We start from the raw sequence: 26,268 nt of genomic DNA, 5'->3' as shown, positions 1-26,268 counted from the left end.
TGACCACAGCAGCTTCACAGAAGCATAGGGAATTCATCTCTAGGGACTGTGAGCTAAATAACAACCAACCACGAACCAGTATTTCTTAAAATGCCTATGATATAAGCCAGTGAAATAAATGTGACAGTCTTCAAAATAAATTGGTTTTTCATCCGCTTTGTTTGTGGGGTTTGTTGGGTTTTTAAGATTGAGTCTCAGCTGAGCAGTGGTGGTTCACTCCTGTAGCTCCAGCACTTGGTAGGCAGAGGCTGGGGGATCTCAGTGAGTTCAAGGCCACCCTGGTCTACAAAGCAAGTTCCAGGACTGTTAGAGGAAAAACAAAAAGATCAGAGTCTCACTCTGTAACCCTCAGTGGCCTGACAGCAATCCTGCTGCTTCAACCTTCTGATAGCTGATTTCAGGGATCTGACACACTTGGCTAAAATTCATCCTTTCTTACTTATATGTTAAGCTTATTTTATAACAGAGGGTATGAGGCAGGCATGCTGACAAAATGCCTTATAATCCCAGCACTCAGGAGGCAGAGGCAGATGGATCTGTGAGTTCAAGGCCAGCCTGGTCTACCCACATGAACACTCTGAAGTCCAACATGTAAAAGCATGTCGTTGTTACTCAAAAGGACATCCTTCATAAAATCTAGTGAAAGACAGCATTGGATTCCAATCACATTTATGAGCAAGATCTTCCTGTTAACTTTCTCACCAAAGTTTGCAGGAAATTCCACCTTCAACCTCACCAAAATTGTGAGGGTTAAAGGATAAGTTCAGGCCGGGCGGTAGTGGCACACGCCTTTAATCCCAGCACTCAGGAGGCAGAGGCAGGCGGATCTGTGAGTTCGAGGCCAGCATGGTCTACAGAGCCAGTTCCAGGACCACCTCCAAAACAATACAGAGAAACCAAAAAAAAATTTTTTTAAAGGTTAAGTTCAGAACGATTACATTGTTATTGTCCACTGTCAATGTCACACTGGAACGATCTTTAAAGCATACAAATAAAAGCCTACTTCTACGGATGCACCTCAGCAGAACACAAACCTACTCTCTAGTCAATACAAGACTTCACAGGGCATTTACTCCTTGTTTTGTTTTGTTTTGTTTTTTTTGGCTGACTCCACGGAGATTGTTAGTACTGTTTTCTTTGCACTCCCAATCTGCTATCAAGCAGGTGTGGCAGGAGCCCTCAGCACTGTCCTAAGTAGTTAGCCTTCTCTGCAGCGGCTGCTGTTTTCCCCCAGTCTTTCCATACAAAGGCATCCACTTGGAAAAGCTGGGAAAGAGCAGAGACCACACAGCCTCTTGAAAGCTACCTACCAACCCATGATGGGACTGAAAACCAGAAGTCAAGCCGGCTTGCCTCTCTGCCTTGAGAACTAGCAGCAAAGGAGCCAGGCTCTAATCTCAGCAGCAGCAGCTCCTAAAGAGAGGATGCTCTAAACAGCACATTTGCAGCCCCAGCTCCTGAAGGTGCGAAGACCCATGCTCCCAGCACATGCCTTAGGAACGACAGAGCGTTCGCTCACTACTGGTTTGTTTCTGTAAAACTATACAAAGTCCTGGCAAACGATTCTTAAGACTCAAAGATAGGTGACATGTGGTGTACCCCTACAGCCCTATAGCACTGCAGAGGAAGAAAGATCGTGGCAAGGTCCACGACACCCAAGAGCTGCAGAACTTTTGAGACTCCGCTTCAGCAAACAGAGAACTCCACAAGCACAATTTAAAAGAACGAAGAAGCTAAAGATCTTGACTATGACTCTACACAACAAATCAGATTCATTTCGGGCTTTCACTAAGAGGAAATAGACCAGTCACTCCAAGCTGTGGCCCTGATAGTGTCCCAGAACACTTGGCTCAGGGTCATAATTTGTTTGTGGAGTCAAACATTTAAAAACTCCACAAGTTTTTCATCTAGCTGATCAAAGTCTACCAAAGTTCAAGGCAGGTATCTTCTGGGTCTATTATTCACCCTGTGGCCACACGAGTTACACACACGCTTATTTTGTCTTCAAAGAAGAAATTAGTCATCAGTGGCTGTACACACAACTGAATTGCTAAATCCAACTCAAGACTAATAGGATGAACGCTGCCAATGTGCCAGGCATTGGGTTGGGGGTTGGACTCTGTAAAAAACATAGATTTGACATCAACGTCCTTACAGGTAAGTTACTGTGCTTTAAAACCAAGTGTAACCTGGAAACTTCTGCCTCCATTTACTTACGAGCCAAGCTTAAAATCCAACATATGTAAAACAAACCATTAACTCGAGTCTTCAAAAGGGATAAAACTGTACTTCCTAGACAGAACTTCTAGCAAAATGGCAACATAAGTAAACTTTAAAACCTTAAGAAAGCTTATCATGGAATTCCAACTTCCCTACCACGTTACCATGTTTCAGGATGTCCCTGTTACATCTAACAGGATGGCAACTCTGAATCCGCTCTACCAGACCCTTGGAGTCCAAAAGTCAGCCAGAGTAGTGTCCGGCACAAGTATACACACACCGCCAAGCGCCACAGACTAAAGCTCAACATAAGGGAGTAAGCACCCCATGCCATTCAATCCTAGAAAGCATCTTCGCCCACAGCTGTCTCGCTACTCAGGACCCCTAGGACATCTACTTGTGCATGACTTTCAGCCACCACCGGTGACAACACCATCAGTGACTGACAGCAGCCCACTCCACTTTCACGTCTCAGGAGGAAAAGCTAAACACGGAGCAGTCCGGGTACAAGGGCACAGCCAAGAGATGTCAGGCATCCCTCGACAGGAGGATGGGCATGCATCTCCCTCTGCACCCCGAAATGACCATCTGCATCTGCAGCACTGGTCCTACCGAGACACTCTGGAAACAAGGGGGTCGGGCCGCCAGCCTCCGGGCCCGACCGCTGCGGAGAAGTTTCCTCGCCTCGGCTGCACATGGCTTGCAGAACTTTGGCTGGAGCCGCGAGCCCCAGGCTGGGTGGGAGCCGCAGCGCCGAGCTGCAGGCGGCGGCGGTGGTGGTGGTGGTGGTGGCGGCGGCGGCGGCAGAGCAGCAGGAGGCGGAGGCGGGCGGGCGGGGGGGGAGGGGAGCGGCTGGGGGGGGCGGAGGGGCTCTTGCCGCCACTGCTCTCTCGCCGCCTCTCCCCCCCGGCGGGAGCCGCTCTCAGCCTCTTTGCACTAGTCGCTCCGCTCTCTCGGTCATGTGACCTTAACGTAACCGGACAGGAAAAGCCCCGCCGCCGCCGCCCGCCGCCGCGCCGGAGACACCGACCGCGGCGGCAGCAGCAGCAGCAGCAGCAACGCGGGGCAGAGGCGGCAGCGGCGGGGACAGTTAGGCCAGGCCGCCCGGCTCTGCCTTCCCCCTCACGCCCCGCCGCGGCCGCACCGGCGACAGGTAAGCGCGCACCGCCACCGCGTCCCGGGGCCCACGTGCCGCCCCCGGCCCGGGCTCCGGGAAGGCGCAGGGAGGGGGCGGGAGCCGCCGGAGCTCGCAAACGGTTCCGGCAGCGGTCGTGGCAACAAAGGCGACGAATGACTCCCGTCTCGGGGCTCCGGGAGAAGGCAGGCGGCGGGCCCGAGCGCGCGGGGCGCCGGGGCGGGGAGGCCGGGGCGGGGGGCGGGAGGAAGGGGGGAGGAAAACCCGCGGGGCGGGGGCGGCGACTGCGCCTGGCGCCGGGGCTCTGGCCGCCTGACAAAACCATCCCGGCAGCCAGGCGGCGGCGAGTCCCGGCCGCTCCATCCGGGGCTTCGCGAGAGGGGGAGGGGACGGAAGCCGAGAGGGCGGGCGCAAGGGGAGGGGGCGCTCCGCGTTCCGGTCCCAGTCGCCGGTCCCTGCTGCCCGCCGCGGCCAAGGGCGTCCGGAGCGGGCGGCGGCCGGTGAGCGGTCCCGCGCCGGAGCCCCTCCAGGTTGGGGCCCGTCAGGTGCGTACTCCGCCGTCGCCTCCTGCTGCGGTTCGTCGTCGCCGCCGCCGCCGCCGCGGCGGCCAGGCCGCGAGCTGCGGAAGTGGGCTGGGGGAGGGGAGGGAGCAGGGAGGGGAAGGGGAGGGATCCGGTCGGACCGGAGCAGGCCCGGCCTCTCTGGCGCGTCTCCCAGCTGCAGCGGCTCCTACAGCTGCTGCCGCTACTGCTCCGGCTCCGCCTCCCGCTCGCGGGCGGGGGCGCGCACGCGCGCTTCCGGCCTCGGGTCTCGCGCTGTCTGCGGCTCTCGCGCGCGCTGCTCCCCTCCCCCTCCTCCACCACCACCCCCCCTCCCGCCCCTGGCGCCGCGGCCGTGGCGCCGGCCGGGGCGGCGCGCGCGCGCGCGCGGCGGCAGCGGCGGCGTAGGCGTCGGCATTGTGTTCGGCGCCGCGGGACTTAGGGGCGCGCGCGCGCACGCGGGGCTGACGGGAGGGGTGGGGGGGGTGAGCGAGCGGCGCGACCCGAGTGCGTTGCGTTGCGCCGCTCCCCCTCCCCTCGATCCCTGGGGCGGGGCTGGAGCGAGGGCCCCTCCCAGCTCCTCCCACAGGGGCGGGGGTCAAAGCCTCCTGGGCGGGGCCACGCCGCCTAGGGCTGCAACCGGGACGGCCGCGCCCTCCTCTGCTGGCGCCGCCGCGTTGGGAGCATCTGAGCAGGGATGCTGGAGGGATAGGCTTGGTACCCCCAGGAGCGAGCCCCCAGACGGTTCGTTCGCAGGCTGGAATGCATGAGCAATTAAAAGCGGCGTGGAATGCGGGCTTTTGTTGCCTTTAGCTGGTAGTAGATTTTAAAGGCTCTCCTGCATGGAAGCTCGTGCAGCCGAGCAGGAAGAGCGAAACCCCTGTGTCTGACAGAGCAGTAACTGCGAGAACTTCTACCCAACTCCTCGGACTAATTATTCCTCGGGGAGTGGACTCGAGCTTTTGGTCTCCTCGCGCCACCAGTCTGCATTGTTCCTGCCCACCACCATCATACAACGCATTTGGTCCTAGATTCGGTTCATTTTCATAATGTATTGTTTTAGTAAAATACAATAAAGAAAATGGATTTGGGGCTCGTGCAACGCTGGTCATGGCTAAACGGGCTGTTGTGTCCATCCTGGTTGATGATATCTATATAGTGTCTATACTAAAGACCCTGACCAGTGTGCACAACCAACATTTTACTCTGAAAGGTTTAAAATTATACTAAATTAGTACTGAGACATTTTAATCCTCATTACTGTGTTTTCTCACAAACCAAAAAAAATTAAATTTGGGAGGGGGGAGCATTCAGACCTTCAGGGTAACACCTTTAGTTTGCCCAGGATATTTGTAAACTTGATCGTTTTTCTTTTTTGGGTGTGGGGGGGGCAGAGGTTTCAAGGCTGGGTTGTTTTCTCTGTTGTACCCCTGGCTGTTCTGGAACTCTGCCCTGTAAACCAGCCTGGCCTCAATCTCAGAAATCCACCTGCCTCTGCCTCCCGAGTGCTTGAATAAAAGGAATACAACCCCTCCCAATAACTTGATAATTTTTAAGAAAAATTAAATTTATCTGTAATTCTTTTAAAGGTGATATTTAATTTTTCATTTAGTAAACTTTGAGTTGTGTGTGTGTCTGTCTATCTGGTTTTCCTAGCTAAGATTAACTTATTGTGGAAACCATAATAGTTAAATTTTTTTAAAAAATGGAAGGGTACCACAGAAAGAATTGCACCAGTGGGTGGTTGGAAACTTTGTCGGGTTATTCCTGTTTCCTTGCCCAGCTGTAAGCTTTTCTCCCAAGCATGTATATGTAGATGGGTGTAAAACTTCTCCAAAATACTCCAGCAAAATTAATGCTAGATATGTCTTTTGATGGTGTTGTTTTCTTTTATTTGTTTTTCAAGACAGGGTTTCTCTGTATTCTTTTGGAGGCTGTCCTGGAACTCGCTCTTGTAGACCAGGCTAGCCTCGAACTCACGGAGATCCGCCTGCCTCTGCCTCCGAGTGCTGGGATTAAAGGCGTGCGCCACCAAGGCTTGGCTTGTTTTGCTTTTTCAAGACAGGGTGTCTCTGTGTATTCCTGGCTGTCCTGGAACTCACTCTGTAGAACTGGTCTTGAACTCACAGAAATTCCCTGCCTCTGCCTCCTCTGGGGGGATTAAAGGCCCAAATTTTTCATTTTACAAGACCTTTGTGGCGGTTGAATAAGAAAGGTACTGTTAGGCTTATATATTTGACTATCTAATCACCAGGGAGTGGTACATGTGAGAGAATTAGGCGTAAATGTGTTGGTGGGGTGTGGGTTTGAGATTTCAGAAGTCCATGCCAGGCCCAGACACACTGCCTACAGATCAGGGTGTTGCTTCTGCCTGCATGCCACCATGCTCCCTGTCGCAGTGATAATACTCTAACCCTCTGAAACTGTAAAGAAGCCCACAATTAGATGCTGTCACTCACCAGAGTCCTGGGTCTCTATACAACAGTGACTAAGACACTTATAAAACCCTTTACCCCAACACCCCCTCAGGAGCTATTCCTTGTCACCCTGTGATTTCAAGTACCCACTGCTCCGCTCCAAGGGGGGTGTTTTCCTCCCTGAGAACCTCTATACCCAGTAGTAGACAGTGAAGGAAACAGAACAGCTTGGAATCAGCTGAGTGGGGGACTCTCTTGCCACCTCTCAGTGTCCCTGGGTTCTTTGTCCCTGGACCTAATCCCCTTTCCCTGCAGGAAATGAAGTAAGTTGGACAAGAAGTGTGGCACGTGCGGTAGGAAAGGACAACTGAGGAGCACGGGTCTGTGGCCACCGGCACCACTTTTCCTGCTTCTCCTCTGTGCTCCGTGGTTCTCTGAACAGACTGAGAAGCTCACAGGGAATTGGATATTTGAAGATTTCTAAGGATCAGATTGAGGACTTGCTCTTAGCAAATTACAAATTAAGAGTACAGATTGATACTAAATGAGATTCCATATTTACAATGCTAAGATGGTCATTAAGATATGGAATCACAGGCTAGAAAGATGGCTCAGAGGTTAAGAGCACTGACTGCTCTGCCAGAGGTCCTGAGTTCAATTCCCAGCAACCACACAGTGGCTCACAACCATCTATAATGAGATCTGGCGCCCTGTCTGACCTGCAGGCATATATGCAAGGAGAATGCTTTATACATAATAAATATTTTTTTTAAAAAAGATAAGCGGGGCAGTGGTGATGCACGCCTTTAATCCAAGCACTCGGGAGGCAGAGGCAGGCAGATCTCTGTAAGTTCGAGGCCGGGCTGGACCGACAGCCTCCAAAACAATACAGAGAAACCCTGTCTCGTAAAACCAAAAAAAAAAAAAAAAAAATATGGAATCACGAGGGGCACTTGGGAGGCAGAGGCAGGTGGATCTCTGAGTTTGAACCCAGCCTGGTCTACAAAGCGATTTCCAGGACAGGCTCCAAAGACACACAGAGAAACCCTTTCTCAAAAAAAACAAAATTAAAAAAAAAAAATGGAATCATGCCAGGCATAGTGGTCCATGCCTGTAATCCCAGCACTCCCAAATTGGAGACTTGAGAGTCAGGAATTCAAGGCCAGCCACCATCCTCAACAACAGAGGATTTGAGGTCAGCTTAGACTACATGAGCCATGGAGAAAGGGGGAAGAAAGAGAGACAGGGGAGGCAATCAGCACGGAACAGGAAAGCAAGCACTTTCTTCAAGAAAACGCAAGCTGGACATGGTGTCACACATCTGTAACCCTATAGGGCACTGGTGAGGCTTCAAGTTCAAGACCAGCCTGGACTTACTATAGCAACCCCCCCCCAAAATAACAGGAAGGAAGAAAAAGTTCACAGCACAAAGTTAGAAATTCATGAAGTGCTTTAGAATGTCTGGCTAAGTACTTAAACTTTATTTTTCAAAAAAATTTTGCCAAATGTGTTTGTGCACAACTTTTATCACAACTCTTGGGAGCCAGAGGCAGATAGATCTCTTGTGAGTTCAAGATCAGCCTGGGTTACATAATAGTAATAAGTTCCAGGAAAACCTGGGCTATGTAGAGAAACCCTGTCCGAAAAAAGCAAAAACAAAACAAAAGCATGGTGTCACACACCTGTAACAAAAATTTCTTTGTACTGTTCCTTTAAATTATGTCACGTTGTAGATTCTGCACCAGGGAAAGTGTAGAATTGTCTGAAAATAATGTGTGAGTGTGCTGGGCCAGACAGGCTGGCCATTGTGGTTCTCTCAGTGCCTGAAATGACTCTCCACAGTGGCTATATGACATGCCCTTGTGAACCCCACAGCTCTGCCAGGCTTCCACATGGTTGAAACAATTTTCATAGTAATACTGATCTCACTCTCTTTCCAGTGTGTTAACACTGGGGAAATCTTATAATTCAATGAGTCAGTATCTTCCAAATGACCGCTGGATAATTAAAAAAAAAAAAAAAAGCATGCATCAATAAAACTGCACGGCTCAGCAGGTAAAGTCACCTCCTGCCGAACCTGATGACGTAAGTCCCATCCCCAGAACCCACATGGTGGAAGGAGAGAGCTGAGTTCCTTTCACACACACACGCGCGCGCACGCACACACACGCACACACACATGCGCGCGCGCGCACACACACACACACACTGTGTGTGACTTGAAAGCAGAAGGGAGCCTATTTGAAGGGAGAAAGAACCATCAAGGGAGGGGAGGGGCGTGGGTGAAGGTGGTAAGGGAAGAAATACTAACAGCTTAGGGTGGTGGCATTTGTGTGTGAAGATATCATGGAACCCACTGTCCTTTAGAAATCCATTACAGTTAAAGTACAGAAGTCTGAGTTTGACCCCACACACCATGATTCAACCTGAACCAGACCTGTGGGTGGTGTAAAAAGGAAGGCAGGCTCTGCTTTGACTGGGAGGTAAAAATTTTACATTTGCTGCTATGGCCATTACTTTGTTTCTTTAAAGTTGATTGTAGCGTAACTTTTAGAATTGTCACTCTCTTCTTAACGTCTCTGAATTGCCACCTTCAGATTTCATACATTTAGGAATTTAAAACTAACTTAAAGGTGAATTAAATGAAAGAAAAATATAATGGAAAAGACAAATCTTTTTGCTAATGATGCATTTTCCAGTAGGAAAGTGCTATTAGATGGTTTATGCCCTTCTGTAATTACCATAGAAGAGAATTCAGTAAAAGGGGGGGTGCATTTCTTACCTCTGAAGTTCTGAAGTATCTTAAAATTCCATTGTCCAGCATTATTCAGATTTAGTTCTTGCCCACCCACCCCCATTCATTTTTAATAGTATTAATTGAAAAGACGGTTTTTACCCTGGTAAGTGGCTAAACTACTCGACAGAACCCATCTTACTCTGAATGAGGCTTCTTCAGTTCCTGCTGTGTATGCCCTGTGCATCACAACATTTCTTATTCTTGGTGTAAATAAATTGAGGGCTTCAGAGGACCCTTTTAGTGCCAGCCCTTGAAGCGCCAAGTCTAAGTGGTGGTTAGTGAGTCCTGAAAGCAATTATCTTTAGAAAGGGAGTCATCTATTCCCCACCGCTGTTGTTCCTCAGCGTTTGTATTGAAAGTGAGGGAGGAACTTAGATTGGCAAAGTAGCTCCTGATTATGCAGTCTGCTCATGCCTCCTTCCAAAGACTGGGAATCGAGTGCACTTGACAACTAGATCCTCAGTGTATCAAAGTGGGAGAGGGGTGAAGATAAGAGCCAAATATTACATAGAGGAAAGTGGTCGTTATATATTATATATTATATATTATATATTATATATTATATATTATAGCTGGCTCTGGGAAACATTTGTTTTGTTTTACTTTTGGCATGGATCTACCATACAGTCTCGGGACTCATTTAAGATAATAGTGTGCACATGTGAATTATGTAAAGACATTCTATAAGATCCACCAGGTGTGATGTGCATACCTTTAATGTTAGCACACAGGAGGGAGAGGGGGTGGATCTCTGTGAGTTTGAGACCAGCTTGGTCCACATGGTGAGTTCCAGACCAGCAAGGATCCCATAGTGAGACCCTGCCTGCAGTTCTTCAGCATACACTGTAGGAAAAACAGGTGACTTTTTTAACGAGTGTGTGCACCTCATGTATGCCAGTGACCAGAAGACCACTCTAAGTGACTTTTCTTTAGTTGCTTCTTTTTTCTTTTTAAGTTCTGTTTAACTGTGCCAAGTGGTTGGGTTGTTGTTTGCCTTTTTTTTTTTTTTTTTTTTTTTTTTTGCTGTTGAGAAAAAGTCTCCAGCATCCCTAACTAGCCTTGAACTGTATGCTGGAGAATGACCCTGAACTTCAGAGCATCCTTTATCTCCCTAGTGCTGGGATTACAGGCATGTGCTACCTACATTCAGTGTATGTGACGCTAGGGATCAAACCCAAAGCTCTGCATTCTAGGCAAGAACTCTGCCAGCCAAGTGATATCCCAAGGCCGGTTAAGGATTCTCACTATCTAGCTCTTAAGTGTGCAGTCTCGTTGCTAGCTTTGTGACTAGCATCAGTAAGAACTCTTAGAAATGTTCTATAGAGCAAGGCAGGGTCACACACAGCACAAACCATATACCCAGAAGGCAACAGTCGCCTGACTCTTGGCCCTTTGAGCCTCTCCCATACGGTACCATGACAACACACTGACGTGACTTAGGGCTCTGGCTCTGAAATCAGGTTGTCTAGCTTCTTGGAAGACCTCAGCCATCAATCACCAAGCTTCTAGACCAGACCACTATCCATCTCATCCTAGAGGCCCCAGTGGTCTCTCAAATGCGACGTGTTCTTTCCCACCAATCTAAGATTTTTGTCCTCATCTCCCAGCTGAGATCTACCAGCTATTCCAGTAAAAAGCCTCCCACCTCCCTCCCCTAGGCAATGCTGCAGATTTGAATCTTCTAGATGTCTTTCTAATCTGCCCTCTCTCTTTGGGTTCTCTTGGTCTTTACGTTATAGTCATCCCATTGTGTCCCCTGGGAGCCTTCCCATTGTTCCTAAGAACTGAAGTCCCTTAAGGTACTGACTGCATCCGAGCCACTTGCGGCATGCCTCTCCCATCATGCCTCTGGGCTCACAGTAAACTGCCAAGCACTAGCCACAACTTAGTGTGTGGGGAAACATCACCTGATTTTTTTTTTTTTTTTTTTTTTTTTTGGTTTTTCGAGACAGGGTTTCTCTGTGGCTTTGGAGGCTGTCCTGGAACTAGCTCTTGTAGTCGAACTCACAGAGATCTACCTGCCTCTGCCTCCCGAGTGCTGGGATTAAAGGCGTGCGCCACCAACGCCCGGCATCACCTGATGTTTGTAAACTGAGAAAAACTTCCAAACTGTAGCACATTAAGTTGATAGGGATGTCTTGGATAAAAAGAAACTACACTTTTCTCCCAAAGCAGCAGGGTAGTTGAGCCAAGGCTGGAACTGAGGACACTTCCTGTTTCTGAACTAGTTAGTTTAGCAAATGGCAAACACTCGCCTAGATAACGTCCTAGGCACCTAGCTGAAGCTTTCAAGAAGCATCAGGTGGACTGCAGACTGGCATCAGGTGGACTGCAGAACTGGCAGAACTTCTCATACGTGAGAGACAAGACCAGTTGCGTGAGCACGCATGTGTGAATACACACAAAATTAACTGTACATACACATGTCAGTGTACAGCCTCTGTGAAAGCATTTTCAAAGGTCCAGAGCTAAGGTTCTAAGCTTCAGGTCTAAACAGGTTTTCTGTATCACAATAACAGGTTTTTCTACTGATGCACTAAGACATTGACTTGAAAAAGTAAAAGAACAGGTCTATTTGAGCAAAGCAACTCCCAGGTGAGTTTTCCAGCCCCAGAGATGGAAGCAGAAGTCATGCGTCTGCACTAAAGCAGGGATATTATATAGGTTCTAGGTGGTTTGTGCCCAAGTATGGTCAAAAACTGAGCACTTTAGGCGGGGACTTGGGCTACTGGCAACTTCAGGGGAGGAGCTGCTGCAGGGACCAAGAATTCATAACTGGGCTTTTTTGTGTCTTTTCTTTGTTGGAGATTCTCTGAGAGGGCGGAGTTTGAAGAGAGAGGACAGGAGCTTTCTGGATCAAGCAGGAGTGAGCTGGGGCTCCCAGCTGAACAAGGGCCACCAGCCCTGCTGACCTTGGTGACTGGAGATGCCTACGGCAACCCAGTGTGGAGCTTGTAGAATGGGGACCAGGGCTGGGAGCCCTGAATTCTTTCAGGAGCCAGTAATGGCCCCAGCACCAGGGACCTGGGGAAAGGCTACCTTTCCTCAGCAGTGCATCCAGAAGATTCCAAGTGAGTGGACATCTTGTCTCACTGACCAACATCCTTAGGTGAAACAATATGGCCCTCCATCTGATTGGTTTTTTAAATAGGATCTTGCTGTGCAACCCAAGCGGGCCGTGATTACAGAATGTTCCTGACTCAGCATCCCAAATGTGAGGATATCAGGTGTGTGAAACAGGATTTTTGATAATGCTTGTATTTTAGAACAGGCACTTTGTAAAGATCACCACCAAGCTCACAGTTGTATATCTTGTATAACTGTCACAGGCCAGTAACCCAAAACTCAGGTACTATCACAGCTTCAGGGGCTGTGTGGACTACATATGAACCTGTCTGAGAAATAAATAAAAAACTAAAAATGAGGTAGACATTTAATGTCAAAATTACACTATTTGTCATGCCTTGTTTGCATTAAAAATATTTTTTATAGTCAGGCATGGTGGTGCACTCCTATAATCCAAGCACTAAAGTAGGGAAGAACCAGCGATGATGGCGAATGCATTTAATCCCAGCACTTGGGAGGTAGAGGCAGGCGGGTCTCTGTGAGTTAGAGAGGCCAGCCTGGTCTACAGAGCCAGTTCCAGGACAGCCTCCAAAGTTACAAAGAAACCTTGTCTCGAAAACACAAAACAAAAAAAGGAGGAAAATGGATAAAGTTCATGAAGACACAGAAGTAGCTAATATATATTTCACATCACTAAATATCATTCATATCATAGGAAGGGAAAAAGGTAATATTAACAAGGAGTCTGAACAAAGTAGTAGTGCAGATCTTGGGTTCTATGGCTCAATAGCAGAATACTCACCTGTAGCATGCACCAAGCCGTAGGTGTCCCATCCCCCCCCCAACACAAAAAGAGTACCAATATATGGGGGTTTGGGCAGCACTCATATTTGTATGTCCATAGTATCTGAATCCTTAACAAGTACATATATGTTAAATCACTAAAACAAAAACATAGTATCACTTGTTAATTTAAAAGTGGGCTGGGGGTGCAGCTAGAGAGATGGCTCAGAGGTTAAGAGCACTGACTATCCTTCCAGGGGTCCTGAGTTCAATTCCCAGCACCCACATGGTGGCTCACAACCATCTACAATAAGATCTGGTGCCCATTTCTAGCCTGCAGCTATACATGCACGCAGAACACTGTATACATAATAAATGAATAAATCCTTAAAAGACAAAAAAGCAGGGCCTGGCGAGATGGCTCAGAGGTTAAGAGCACTGGCTGCTCCTCCACAGAGCCTGAGTTCAGTTGTCAGCAACTATGTGGTGGCTCACAGCCATCCGTAATGAAGTGCTCTCTTCTGACCTGCAGGGGTATCTGCAGACAGAACACTGTATACATGATAAATAATTAAATCTTAAAAAAAAAAACAAAATAACAAAGCCAGGTGTGATAGTAATGCCAGTGCTCAAGAGACTGAGGCAATTGTAGCACAAGTTCTAGGCCAGCTTGGGCCATACAATAGTATTTCTCAAAACAAACACAAAATCCAATGAACCCTGCTTGAGTCTGCTTCTCAAAACTTATTGTCCTGTGATCTGAGCAGACTGCCTGCCTTCTTTAAAATGTAAGTAGCTAGACCTACCTCAAATACCTCACTAGTGTGGAATAAGATGATGGTATGTGAGGGGCATTAACAGTGAACATCCCATAATCAGCAGCTGCTGTCGTTGACGAAGAGAAACAGTGCGGTGGTCTGACCTGATACTGCGGGAGGTAGTATCTCACAGTTCATCGGTATTGTGACTTTATGATTGTCAGTCCCGAGGACACGATTTCACATAAGTACGCAGTGGAAAATGGCAGAAGTATATGTAGGGTCATCTCAAAAATGACATAATTTCAAGGTGAAATCTGTGTAATGATTTTTTTTAATGAAACTCAAACAACAGTTTGGGATTTTTTGTTTGTTCGTTGGGAGGGTCGATACAGTATTTCCATATGAAGAGGTGTGGTGTTTCTTTGCTTGTTTGTTTTTTGGTTGTTTCGTTTTGTTTTTACAGTCTGGCATTCCAAAGTTTACTAACAATCCAGATATACAATAACTTGGTACTTAGATACTGAGGTACGATGGTTAGGAAACATTCTTCCCTCACCCCTCACAGGGCTTCTCTATGTAAGTTTGACTGCCCTGGAACTTGCTCTGTAGACCAGGCTGGCCTGGAACTCACAGAGATCCGCCTGCCTCTGCCTCCTGAGTGCTGGGATTAAAGATGTCTGCACCTCCACCTGGCAGGAAGATACTCTAAATCATGTTTTCCCTGACTAAACCACTGTTTCTGTGAAAGTAGAAAACATCTTTACAACATGCAGTTTATAACATGGAGTGATCACACATCTGTGCAGAGGCTGAGCAGGTGCTGCATTCACTGTGCAAAGTACCCGTGCTATGAACCCAGACCATGGCTGCCGTGAAGCCCGGCCCCCAACACCTGAGATCCTCAGTCTACAGTTGCTACCTTTTGCTGCTGTGCTGAGAAATGCTTTGCTGCCATTTCTCATGCCCTTCGCAATCAGGGGACCCTGCATGGGCTGGACCATACTCCATCGAAGTATTGGCATTGACGCCGCGTCATCTGTGGGACACTTCCGTCGCCACAGGTGTCCCTCAGGTACCCTTTCTGTAGCAATACCACCTGCTTCCCCTCACTGCAAGTCTGTTCTCCATGCCCCTAAGTTTCATGGCTATTATATCAAGAGACTCATCATCCATTCCTGTATCTTCTGTCTACAATAGTTTGTTCTGTTTTGTTTTTGTCCTGGAAACAGTCTCACTGTATCCCCGGCTGGCCTCAGATTTACTCCCCCCACCCCACTCACCACCACCTCAGTCTCTGGAGAGTTGAGATTAGTGTGTTTGCCATCATGGCCAGCAGTGGTCCATCTCTCCTAGTGAATAAGTGATTCATAGCACAGCCTAACTATTCAACAACTAAAGGATAGCTGGGCTGTTTCTAGTAAAACCACGTTAATGTACAGTTTTGTGTAAAAGTCCATTTTCACTTTTTGGAATAAATGTGTTAAGTCATTGGGTTGTATGTGGTCTCCAGGCCATCTGTACCATCCCCCGAGCTCACCAGCAGCATGAGCCCATTCCTCTGGGTCTGTGTCCTCACCTCCCCCACCCCGCCCCCATGAGTGTGCTGACACTGTTTCTGTTGGGGGGGGACTACTGAACACTATCTGTCCACTTGCCATCTGTCTTTCCCCTCGGTGACCTCTGACCTCTTCAAGTATGTCTCACTTTCCAGTGTATTTCCTGCTGGTGACTTTCAGAGTTCTTTCTGTCCGGTGCAGGTGCAGACCTGAGGAGCTAGCTGCCGGCCTGTCCATCCTCTTAGCAGAACTGTGCCCAGAGCTAACACTTGTCTTTTCACCAAGTGCGACTTTCCCACTTCCTCCTTTGTGGATCTAAGTTTTGGGTTTTTTCCTAAAGTTCTTATAGTTGTGCTTTTACGTCAGCCCGTGGTGCCGTTTTTAGTTTGTGTGTGAAAGTCTGAGATGTGCCTCTGGCGCTCCAGCCCTGCAGCACCGTCCGTGGCTCTGCTGCCCCTGGACACCCACCACTCTGCTTCTGTGGGAGCCTGAGTCCAGGTCCAGGCTGTTGCTGTGATGTCGTCTCTTGAGTCTTGAGTTCTGTGCCACTCTCTCGTCTGGGCTTGAGTCGAGGGACCAACTTCCCCACTTTTTTGTTCATTTCTAAAAATGTGGTCTTCTTCTGGCTTCTACACAATTTTACTTCTGCCTTCCACACACTTTTGAACAGTCTTGTCTGTCTACAGAAAGAGGTCTTGCTGAGGGTTTGGGATTCGGCGGTGTGTATTTTCCACATATAGCCCCTACACATTTTATTAGATTTACTTGTGTATTTCCTTATTTGGATTGCAATGGTTTCATGCATTTCATTCCCATGTTCATTCCTAGCTTACGGAATTGCAGGTAGAGTTTGGGGGATTTTGTTTTGATGTATTTTACCCCTTACCACATTCCTTGCTAGTTACAGAAGCTGTTGTATAAATTGCCTGGATTCTGTACACCGTAGGTTTGCTTCTTCCTGTCCCGGCTGTAGACTTTTATTTCCATCCTGTTTTGGTTTTCTGCCTCTCATTCTGGGTGCTGTAGGAGGGAAAGGGCGCAATCTTTGCCTTGCTCTAGTTTCAGGGAAAACAATGCTGGTCCCTGGGGTGGACTTTCCTGGTGTGCTTATGAAAAAAAGAACCATCTAAGGATTTCAAGAACCTGGCAGGTCCTGGCTGCTTCTCACAGTAAACAGATCAGGTCCCAAGGACTATGGTTCACTGACTGAATAATGGAAAGCACAGAATTTGAAGTAGGTGCATTCAAATTTAAATTTTGACTTCTTTGCCTTCCCAGTGAAAGACCTGGGGCAACTTACTTACAAATCTCAAAATCCATTTCCTCCTCCACAAAAGGGAGGTGGAGCGCCATTACTAATGGATATGCAAGCTTTTGTGGCCTGGCTGTGGTGGAGAAGCCTTGCTGTGACTCCTCCCAGCACTTGAGTGGTTCTGTCTTGGCGGAAGATTGATTGGTTGCATTCTCAGGAGTCGTTAGTGTTTGCTTTGGGATCTTTAAAGGGCTAGGTGGTTCACGGATTGAGGCTTGCAGGTACACTACTCCGGTCCATTCCCTAGCTTCAGCAAGTCACCCGAGTTACCCTAGATGACATCATCTGAACCTGAGTACTGGCAGGACCCAGTCCAAGGACTGTTGTGGATTAAACGCTTTGATGTATGTACCATGTCTAACAGTGCCTGACACGTTAGCCTTGATGACATGTTAGCTGTGAACATTATTACTATAACGTTAGGACACATTTCTTATTTGTGGAATACCTTTCTTAAAAATAAAATTGTTTACTTTGCAGATTTTTTAAAAAATGGATTTGACCAACCATGGACTTATTCTACTGCAGCAGTTAAACGCTCAGCGAGAGTTTGGTTTCCTGTGTGACTGCACGGTTGCAATCGGCGATGTATACTTCAAGGCACACAAATCAGTTCTTGCTTCATTCTCCAATTACTTTAAGATGTTGTTTGTCCATCAGACCAGGTAACTAAAATGGTTGATAATAATCTATGGCTGTAGCCTCCTGACTCTGGGTCCCGCTTCCCACTGAGCACACTCTTTGCCTTCATCCAGACCAGGGGTCTTTCTGCCTCTCCCTGATATCCAGGCACCTACCCCACACCCATGTAGCCCAGCTTTTCCCTGCCTTCTTGGTGACTAATTCTTTCATTAGTACTTGGGAATCTTCCCTACCTGGCTCCATGCAGCCCCTCCCTTTCCAAACTGCCTTCTGCCTGAGTACCACCTATGGATTGGCAGTGACAGACAGGAGACTTCAGTGGCCCCTCAGGAAGCCCTCCTCTAGGCCCGGTCCCTGAATACCCCACCTTTGAATATTTAGTTTCAAATGAGGGGCTGGAGGGCACAAATTCCATTTCCCTCTTTTCTAATGTAAAATCTGACTTAGCTCCGTTTTTTGTTTTGTTTTGTTTTCCTTTGATTTCTCCTAAATGAGATTCTTAGTGAAAAGAATCTCTGGGTGTGGAAAGAAAATAATCTCCCCCTCCCTCCCATCTCTCCATTTTCCTCTGTTCTCTCCCCCATCCCTCCCTGCCTGGTTTGAGCAGAAGACCTTCCTTGACCTTGCCGGCTCCTGGAATTCAGCCCTGTTCTCTGTTCTTGAACCTTCTTAAAACGGCACCTTTGTGGGTCTGCTCATCCCACATTGTTCCTGTCCATTTGCACTGTGGTTTCCTGTCTCCACTGCAGTCCCATCCCAGAGGGCAGCTCTCCACCTGAACGCTGCAGTCCTCACCTGTGACCAAATGTCCTCTGTTCTTCACGGCTACACTGGCCTTGGGCCTCCTGGGCCCCTACTGTCCTTGTATGTTGTCTGTGACGGACAGGTCATCTTTTCAGGCTTTGCCTTTGCTGGTGGAAACTTTCAAGTTTCAGCTCCAGCCTCCCTCTTTCTGTCTGTAGAACCCTGTTCCTAAGTATCCTGCCCCGGCTGGCTCCACTCCATGTTTCTCATTGGACATGGATAAAACTGAACTGAGACTCTTCCCCCAGAGGACCCTGGCTCACCTGTGCTCTTACCCTCAGTTAGACCAAGCTTTAATTTACATCTGTTTCAGACCCCAGGTATCGATCCCCAGGTCATTTCTCTTCAGTACACGTCCCATGTGCTCTGTCCCTTCTTACCCCCATTTTGTAACTGTTCATCTCCCACGCCCCTGTCAGGTGACTATTCCTGGAGACTGGGTGAGGCATGCCCTTGACCAGAGCTTAGGAGAAGGGACACTGGGCAGTTCACTCTGCAAAACAAGTCGGGTGTCTAAGCTCCTTAGTCTGCCTCTTAGGAGTGGGACTTGGCCTTGAAGCCTGACACTTATCACCTGAGTGTCTCCGAGACACCATCTTTGTGGTTCTCTCACCTGAATGAAACTTTCTGAGTGTCCCGCCTACTCCATGTCCCTAATCCTTGCCTTCTTCCTAGTCAAGTGACAGAATCTTCGAGGATGACCACGTTGTGCTGCTTACAGCAGCATTTCCTTGACATGGCTCTCTGAGTATTACCCCCTCCCTCTGTTTATTCCCCCCACACACACACAGAGAATCTACTCACCCCACCCCACACACACACACAGAATCTACTCACCCCACACACATACACACACACATACACACACAGAGAATCTACTCACCACACACACACACACACACAGAGAATCTACTCACCCCCCCACACAGAGAATCTACTCACCCCACACACATACACACACACACAGAGAATCTACTCACCCCTCCCCACACACACACAGAGAATCTACTCACCCCACACACACATACACACACACACACAGAATCTACTCACCCCACACACATACACACACACACACACACAGAATCTACTCACCCCACACACACACACACAGAATCTACTCACCCCACACACACACACACACACACACACAGAATCTACTCACCCCACACACATACACACACAAAGCAGTTTGATAGATCTTCTGGGACAGGCACCATGGCGTATGGCTGAGTGTGAGCTTCTTTTTTTTTTTTTTTTTTTTTTTTTGGTTTTACGAGACAGGGTTTCTCTGTATTGTTTTGGAGGCTGTCGGTCCAGCCCAGCCTCAAACTCACAGAGACCCACCTGCCTCTGCCTCCCGAGTGCTGGGATTAAAGGCGTGCGCCACCACTGCTTCTAATAGTCACTTGTAAACATCTGGAGGAGCAGCAGGGCCAGGCGCAGGTGGCTTAGCACAGAGGAAGAACCGCTGGGAACATTTCCTTTTGAGGAGGGCATGTGAGATGCATTCCTGTAATCTTAGCACTTGGAGGGGAGGCTGAGACAGGAAACTTGTCTGGTCTAGACCAGCCAAGACTCTGTCTCAAAACAAATTTGTTTGTATATTCGCCATCTTTTAACATCATTTTGTAGATGTTATTTGCAGCCACTAATCGCAACACAGTGAATCAAATGACTTTACAAAAGAAATGTCTAGCTGGGCGGTGGTGGCACAGACCTTTAATCCTCGCACTCAGGAGGCAGAGGCAGGCGGATCTGTTTGAGGTCAAGGCCAACCTGGTCTACATAGTACGGACATCCAAGGCTTTTCATAGAAACCCTGTCTCGAAAAGCCAAAGAAATGTCTTTAATTTTGAAGTGTAAAGACAATGTAATAGGTTTTAATTAGATGCAAGAAACCTCCCTTATTTTATGTATAGGGTGGTGAACTAATGTCTTTCTAAGAAAGGGATGTGATCTTTGTGTTAGAGTCTGCTGAGGTCACCAAGGCAATTACATCATCATCTGTCGCCAAGGTCACCAAGGCAGTTACATCATTACCTGTCGCCAAGGCCAAGGCAGTTACATCATCACCTGTCGCCAAGGCCAAGGCAGTTACATCATCACCTGTCGCCAAGGCCAAGGCAGTTACATCATCACCTGTTGCCAAATGCCTTTCCACCGGCAGCCATGCCACATGTGTACCCTAAAAGTGTCCGCCAGGCACAGCTCGCTCTCTGGCCTCTTGCTCCTCTCTTCTTCCTCTTGTCTCCTCCCTGTTCTCTCCGTTTGTCTGTCTGCTTGCCGGCCTCTCTCATGCCCCTTCAGTAAACCTCCCACTGACTGTTTGGAATGGCATGTTTGCTTGCTGGCTGGCGTACCTTGGCAGGACCCACCCACAGGTACCCACTTCGCCTTTCCTTGTTTTAATCGTTGCACTGTGTGTCTGAGAACACCCACCTGGTGGCCCTCTATATGCAGAATTCAAGGTCACTGTCACAAACAGAGCAGAGGGCAGCATGCTTTTAACCAGTGCTTCCCGCCTCCTGGCAGAGGCTGAGCCCACGGCTGGGTCTTTCATGTCCTATAGCTACCACTAGGTGTCGCTATCTTTTCTCTGTAGACTGAGCACTCAAATAAAACTTCAGCTAAGAATAGCCAGCTGAGTGTGGGAGCCACACCTTTAATCCAGCACTTCAGAGGCAGTGGCAGCTGGGTCTCTGTGAGTTCAAGACCATCCTGGTCTGGTCTACATAACGAGACCCTGTCTCAAAAAAAAAAGTTAAACATTATTTAAGACTCTTATTCTAAAATTCTAGTGGAGACCACAGCATGTGTGGCTGGGCTAACACTCCCTTTGCCCTTCTCCCCCATAGAATCGAGACGCCTGGCCGGTGTCTGTATGGCAAAGCTTAGGTGAACTGACTATGTGTTGTAGAAGATGGAGATGCGAGTCTGGCCCCTATCATGTTGAATGGATAAAAAGAAAGAGTTCCAGCCAGTCCCGAATCAGTAGCTGGAGTGTCACACATACGTGTACACATGTGCCTACTGGGCAGCCCCAGGGACTCCCGGCTGGCTTCCTCTCTCTGCTGTTTTCCCAGCACTCCCTCCAGACCTGGCTGAAATGTAGGGTGTTGGTTGACTCCCCGGTTCTGTCCTGTCCTTGCCACGAAGGACTTGTTTAGAACTGCAGAGGCTAATTACTGTCACTGACTACTTACAAGCAAACAACAGAATGACCTGTCCAACCACCGTGAGCAGCTGCAAGCCCTTGTGGAAAGAGGCTCAGCCGGGTAGGACCTTTGTGAACAGTGAAAGGAAGCGCCGTTTCTATATCCCTCCTCTCTTGAGGACCGCACCCGTCTCCTGGAGAAACACACATCTTCAGACGCTCGGGTCTCTGCGGGTCTCTGCCTGATCATGCCAGTGGTGGAGTACACTTCTAGTTCCAACTCTGGGAGGCAGGAGGTGGATCTCTGTGAGTTCCAGGCCAGCCTGATCTACACAGGATACACAGGAAGACCTTGTCTCAGAGAGGGAGGGAGAGGCTAACAATAATGACAATTTAACAGTTGGTTTGTTTTTTAAGAAAACAATATCAGACTCAAATTTCCCACTCCCTTTGTATTGCGGGTGGATGCTAGGTTGTGTGCTTTCTTTGTACTGTTTGACATTGGTGTTTGTAGTTAATGTGAGTACTGTATGAAGTCTTAAAGTCTTCATGAAATATATACCGTGGTATCTATCCAGTAATTATTCATTATTTGTCCTGTCAGAAGTCCATCTTGAAATCAAATTACCCCCAAAAATCAAATTAGCCTTTTCTCTTTTCTTTTACTACTTCTTTTTTCCTTAGTGTCTCTCACTGTAGCTAGGCTAGCCTTGAAGTTCAGATAATCCTCCTGCCTCATCCTTCTATGTGCTGGGATTATACATCATGCCTAGCTCATCCATTTTTATTTTAATAAAATGTTAAATTAGGAGATTGGGTATGCTGTTACAATTTTAGAATGGTGAGATAATTGACTTAAACAACGAAAAGTAGTTATAATTGTTAAATCTGCCAAAGAGATCATTAATGCCAAGAAATTACATAGTCAAAATTATTGTAAATTCCAAGGCGTTCAAGGGAACTGTTTCCGAAAATGCATAGGATATATTCACTCTGTGGGTGATACTGCATGCCTCCTGGGCACACAGAGATATGGGTCTCATTGTGCTCAGGATACAGTAGAACTTCTTTTAATAGCAGTGGTCTGAGGAGTTCCTCACTTCTTCACTGCTGCTGTTTGGGAAGTGACGTCAGTCTGGAAGGTAGAGGCCAGCTGGCTATCTGTGTAGGTGGTTTGCCTCCATTCAGAGGGGACCAATGAAACCCAGCTTCTGCCTGCCCACAGAGCTGTTTTATTGCTCTGAAGGGTCCCCGTGTGGCTTTGGAATGAGTAAGTCTAGGTTCGAGTCCCAGCCCTACCACTCACCAACCGTAAGGTGAGCCCAGCCAGAGCTACCCCGGGGCCTCGCCACCTGTAAAGTAAGGACTGCGGGCGGTTGACAGAATGACTGTAAAGCCCACAGCAGGACCCCTGGCGATGCTACCATACTGATGAAGACTGTGTTGTCCATACCGCTTTCCAGTGCCACCTAGTGACGCTGGGAAGGTGACCGGGCTCACTTGCCCCCTGCCGGAGAGGTCCCATGACTGTGGGCCTCAACAGTTTAGCGTCCTGCGTTTAAGTGTTGTGCTCGCAACCACACCTGTGTCGATGTACAGCTTTGAAGGCTTTCCGATCAGATTAAATTTCTTTATTTACCTTACCCTGGCTGCTGAGCCGCGAACTGGGTCTCTAATGAAGCTGGGTCAGTCTGATGTGTGACTCCACGGGAAGTGTTCTTCCGAGTGTCTTGCCTGTTCTTCAGGCTTTGTTTCCGCCCAAGCAGCGGGTTGGTGTGTCTTCATGGCTTTCTACTGTTTTTCAGTGAGTGTGTCCGTCTGAAGCCCACCGACATTCAGCCCGACATATTCAGCTATCTGCTCCACCTGATGTACACCGGGAAGATGGCCCCACAGCTCATCGACCCTGTGCGGTTGGAGCAAGGGATCAAATTCCTGCACGCGTACCCCCTCATCCAGGAAGCCAGCCTCGCCAGCCAGGGCACCTTTTCCCATCCCGAGCAAGTCTTCCCGCTGGCCTCTTCATTGTACGGCATTCAAATCGCCGACCACCAGCTGAGACAAGCCGCCAAGATGAATTTAGGGCCTGAGAAACTTGGGCGGGAGCCGAGGCCGCAGGCATCCAGGATGAACCCGGAGCCGGTGCCCGAGACCTCGCAACTGTCCCAGCTGACTACACACCTGACACAGGTGAACCGGACAAACATGACGCCCGCAGACCCCCTGCAGACCTCGCTGTCACCCGAACTTGTCTCCACGCCTGTTCCTCCCCCTCCTCCTGGGGAGGAGACCAACCTGGAGGCCTCTTCCTCAGACGAGCAGCCGTCCACCCTCACGATCGCCCACGTGAAGCCAAGCATCATGAAAAGGAACGGCAGCTTCCCCAAGTACTATGCCTGCCACCTGTGTGGCCGGCGCTTCACGCTGCGCAGCAGCCTGCGAGAGCACCTGCAGATCCACACCGGGGTGCCCTTCACGGCCGGCCCACCCGGGGAAGGCCGCGGGCCCCTGTCGCTCTGCAGCAATGCAGCCGACCTGGGCAAGGATGCCCTGGAAGTGCCCGAGGCGGGCATGATCAGCGACAGCGAGCTCCAGCACATCTCCGACTCCCCCATCATCGACGGGCAGCAGCAGTCGGAGACACCACCGCCCTCGGACATTGCAGACATTGACAACCTGGAGCAGGCGGACCAGGAGAGGGAGGTGAAGAGGCGTAAGTACGAGTGCACCATCTGCGGCCGCAAGTTCATTCAGAAGAGCCACTGGCGCGAGCACATGTACATTCACACCGGCAAGCCCTTCAAGTGCAGCACCTGCGACAAGAGCTTCTGCAGGGCCAACCAGGCCGCGCGCCACGTGTGCCTCAACCAGAGCATCGACACGTACACCATGGTGGACAAGCAGACGCTGGAGCTCTGCACCTTCGAGGAAGGCAGTCAGATGGACAGCATGCTGGTGCAGGCCAATAAGCCCTACAAATGCAACCTGTGCGACAAGACCTTCTCCACCCCCAACGAGGTGGTCAAACACTCCTGCCAGAACCAGAACTCAGACGTGTTTGCCCTGGACGAGGGCCGCTCAGTCCTCCTGGGCGGTGGGGACTCGGAAGTAACTGAGTCAGACCGTCCTGTGTTAGCGACCATCAAAAAGGAACAGGAAACTGTATTACTAGACTGAATGTTACTTGTCTTTTTAAAAACTGTCATTTTTACACAGAACCTTCTCCCCCCCCACCCCCACCGCCACCCCCACCCTGGGGACAGTTTCTCCATGGCATGATACAAACGGGCCCACTCCTTTCCGGTCCCCTCCTCCGCCCCTATCCCCTTAAGGCTTTGTGCATTATAAACCTGGACTCTATTTACTTTCATTCAGGGGATATTGGATGGATAATGGTCAGTAGGATCTATAAAGAAATAGGTTTTGAGAAGTTTTAGATTATTTTAAAAACCTACTTGAAAATAATTAAGAGTATATAATAAAACAACTAGAATATAATTTGGTAAGCTAAAATTATGACTGTCCCCGGGTAATAAGTCTTCCTTCTCAAAGAAACCAAGTCGGAAAATACAGCATGCTTCTTAGAGATAAAGCTGGGCTCTGCTATGCAAACCTAGAAGGTGTGGGGAAACTTGAAACCCGAGAAAGTGTTTTTACTATTTGCCCTCTAGGTGTCCGATTTCAGAGTGTATCCTTTTGAGATTATGTCCAGTTAAGGAAAATCACTAGTTAAGAAATCAACAAAATGCGAGAGTAATAATGTGATGGCAATCTTCATTTTTGGATCAAACCTGACGGGGCTGTGAGTTTGTATGTGAGCGGACACGTGGATACTTGCTACAAAAAATGAGAGAATTGATGCTCATGCCTTACCCGATGCGGCCACTTTCCAAGATGAGCAAGAAGATGCTGGGTTTTGGTTTCTGGCAAGCTTGTTTTAAAGTCAGATCTGAAAGCACGATTCTGTAGAACGTCGTTCCGGACAGCTAATGACACGCCATGTCCTAGCAGTTGCCAGTGGGGAGCGTGTGTCAGCGCCAGCCAGCTGCCTGTAAAGTCAGTGTGTGTGCTGCAGGGAAAGGACTGTGAAACGCCCATCTTACAAGGGAAGTTTGAGCGGAAGTTGTAACTAAATGAGTGTAAAGTTGTTGCTGCCTGGCTTGGTGGTGCCCATCTATGACCCCAGAGCTAGGGAAGGGGATTGGGGATGGGGTGGGCCAAAGGCAGGAGAATTGGAAATTTGAGGCCAGCCTGGGCTACATAGAGAGACCTTGCTTTAAAAAAAAATAAAAGCAGTGCCCATAGTTCACTGGTGACATCTACTAAGGCATCAAAAAATAACGAAGAGAAATCAGGATGACAAAAAAAACTTAAATTTCTTCTTGGAGGAAAAATAAACAATTGATTTTGATATGTATCCTCCAATTTTTGTTAATACCTGAAATTTTCCCCACTGGCCTAACAGCATTAAAAGTTGTCCATTAATCTTCCCTTGGGCCAATAAGAAAATGGTTTCACAGGATGTAACAGGAGCCAGAAGTGAGGGCTAAGGGGTGAGGGGTGGGCTAGTGCATAGCTATTCCGTACGTGTATGTTAGAAACTGAATATCCCATTCCCTCTTATATGTATAGCCGAGTTCTCAAATTTGTAAGTTTTTATACATCCTTTCATTGAATAAACATTTAATTAAATGGGCATGTGATTTTTCCCTTTTGCGTTTGTCTACCCAAAGAACACGGAAAGGAGGCGTGTGGAAGCCTTGCATCAAGAGTCATTCTAGCTGGATGTACACCTGTCAGATAGACCTCGGGCAGTTCCTCCCAACAGGGTGCCCTTGTTCACACCGATAAAGCAGAGAGGTGTATAATTACACGGGTCATGAATTTGTGACTGCAACGGGCTCCAGAAGATGCCAGAGCAGGCTAAGCCTCACAGGGCGTGTAGATGTCATCCCACCAAGTATCTTCACAAAGAAGGACGTGATCAGGGGATGCCGCCTATCCCAGCACAAAGTACAAGATGAACCTAGATTATTTTTCTTGCTCTTTGGCTTTTTTTTTCTCTTTGAAACAGGTTTT

The 26,268-nt window shown here is 48.5% G+C and overlaps 1 protein-coding gene across 5 annotated transcripts; it reads left to right on the top strand.

Annotated features, from left to right (window-relative positions):
- Positions 1 to 3,240: 3,240 nt before the first annotated feature.
- Positions 3,241 to 25,885, top strand: Zbtb2 (zinc finger and BTB domain containing 2). Of its 5 annotated transcripts, none has more exons than XM_013126857.3 (3): positions 3,241 to 3,373; positions 17,067 to 17,251; positions 22,995 to 25,885. In XM_013126857.3, the coding sequence occupies exons 2-3, from the start codon at positions 17,079 to 17,081 to the stop codon at positions 24,364 to 24,366; spliced, it is 1,545 nt and encodes a 514-aa protein (XP_012982311.1). In that variant the 5' UTR covers positions 3,241 to 3,373; positions 17,067 to 17,078; the 3' UTR covers positions 24,367 to 25,885. The 5 variants fall into 5 exon arrangements, with proteins under 5 accessions (XP_012982311.1, XP_012982313.1, XP_005065942.1 ...); XM_005065885.4 differs by lacking the exon at positions 3,241 to 3,373 and adding an exon at positions 3,782 to 3,900; XM_021224608.2 differs by lacking the exon at positions 3,241 to 3,373 and adding an exon at positions 8,650 to 8,794.
- The last annotated feature ends 383 nt before the right edge of the window (positions 25,886 to 26,268 follow it).

This window comes from Mesocricetus auratus, unplaced genomic scaffold (assembly GCF_017639785.1).
Source record: "Mesocricetus auratus isolate SY011 unplaced genomic scaffold, BCM_Maur_2.0 Super-Scaffold_100018, whole genome shotgun sequence".
NCBI classification, from domain to species: domain Eukaryota; kingdom Metazoa; phylum Chordata; class Mammalia; order Rodentia; family Cricetidae; genus Mesocricetus; species Mesocricetus auratus.
This window is presented reverse-complemented; position numbering and strand designations above follow the sequence as displayed.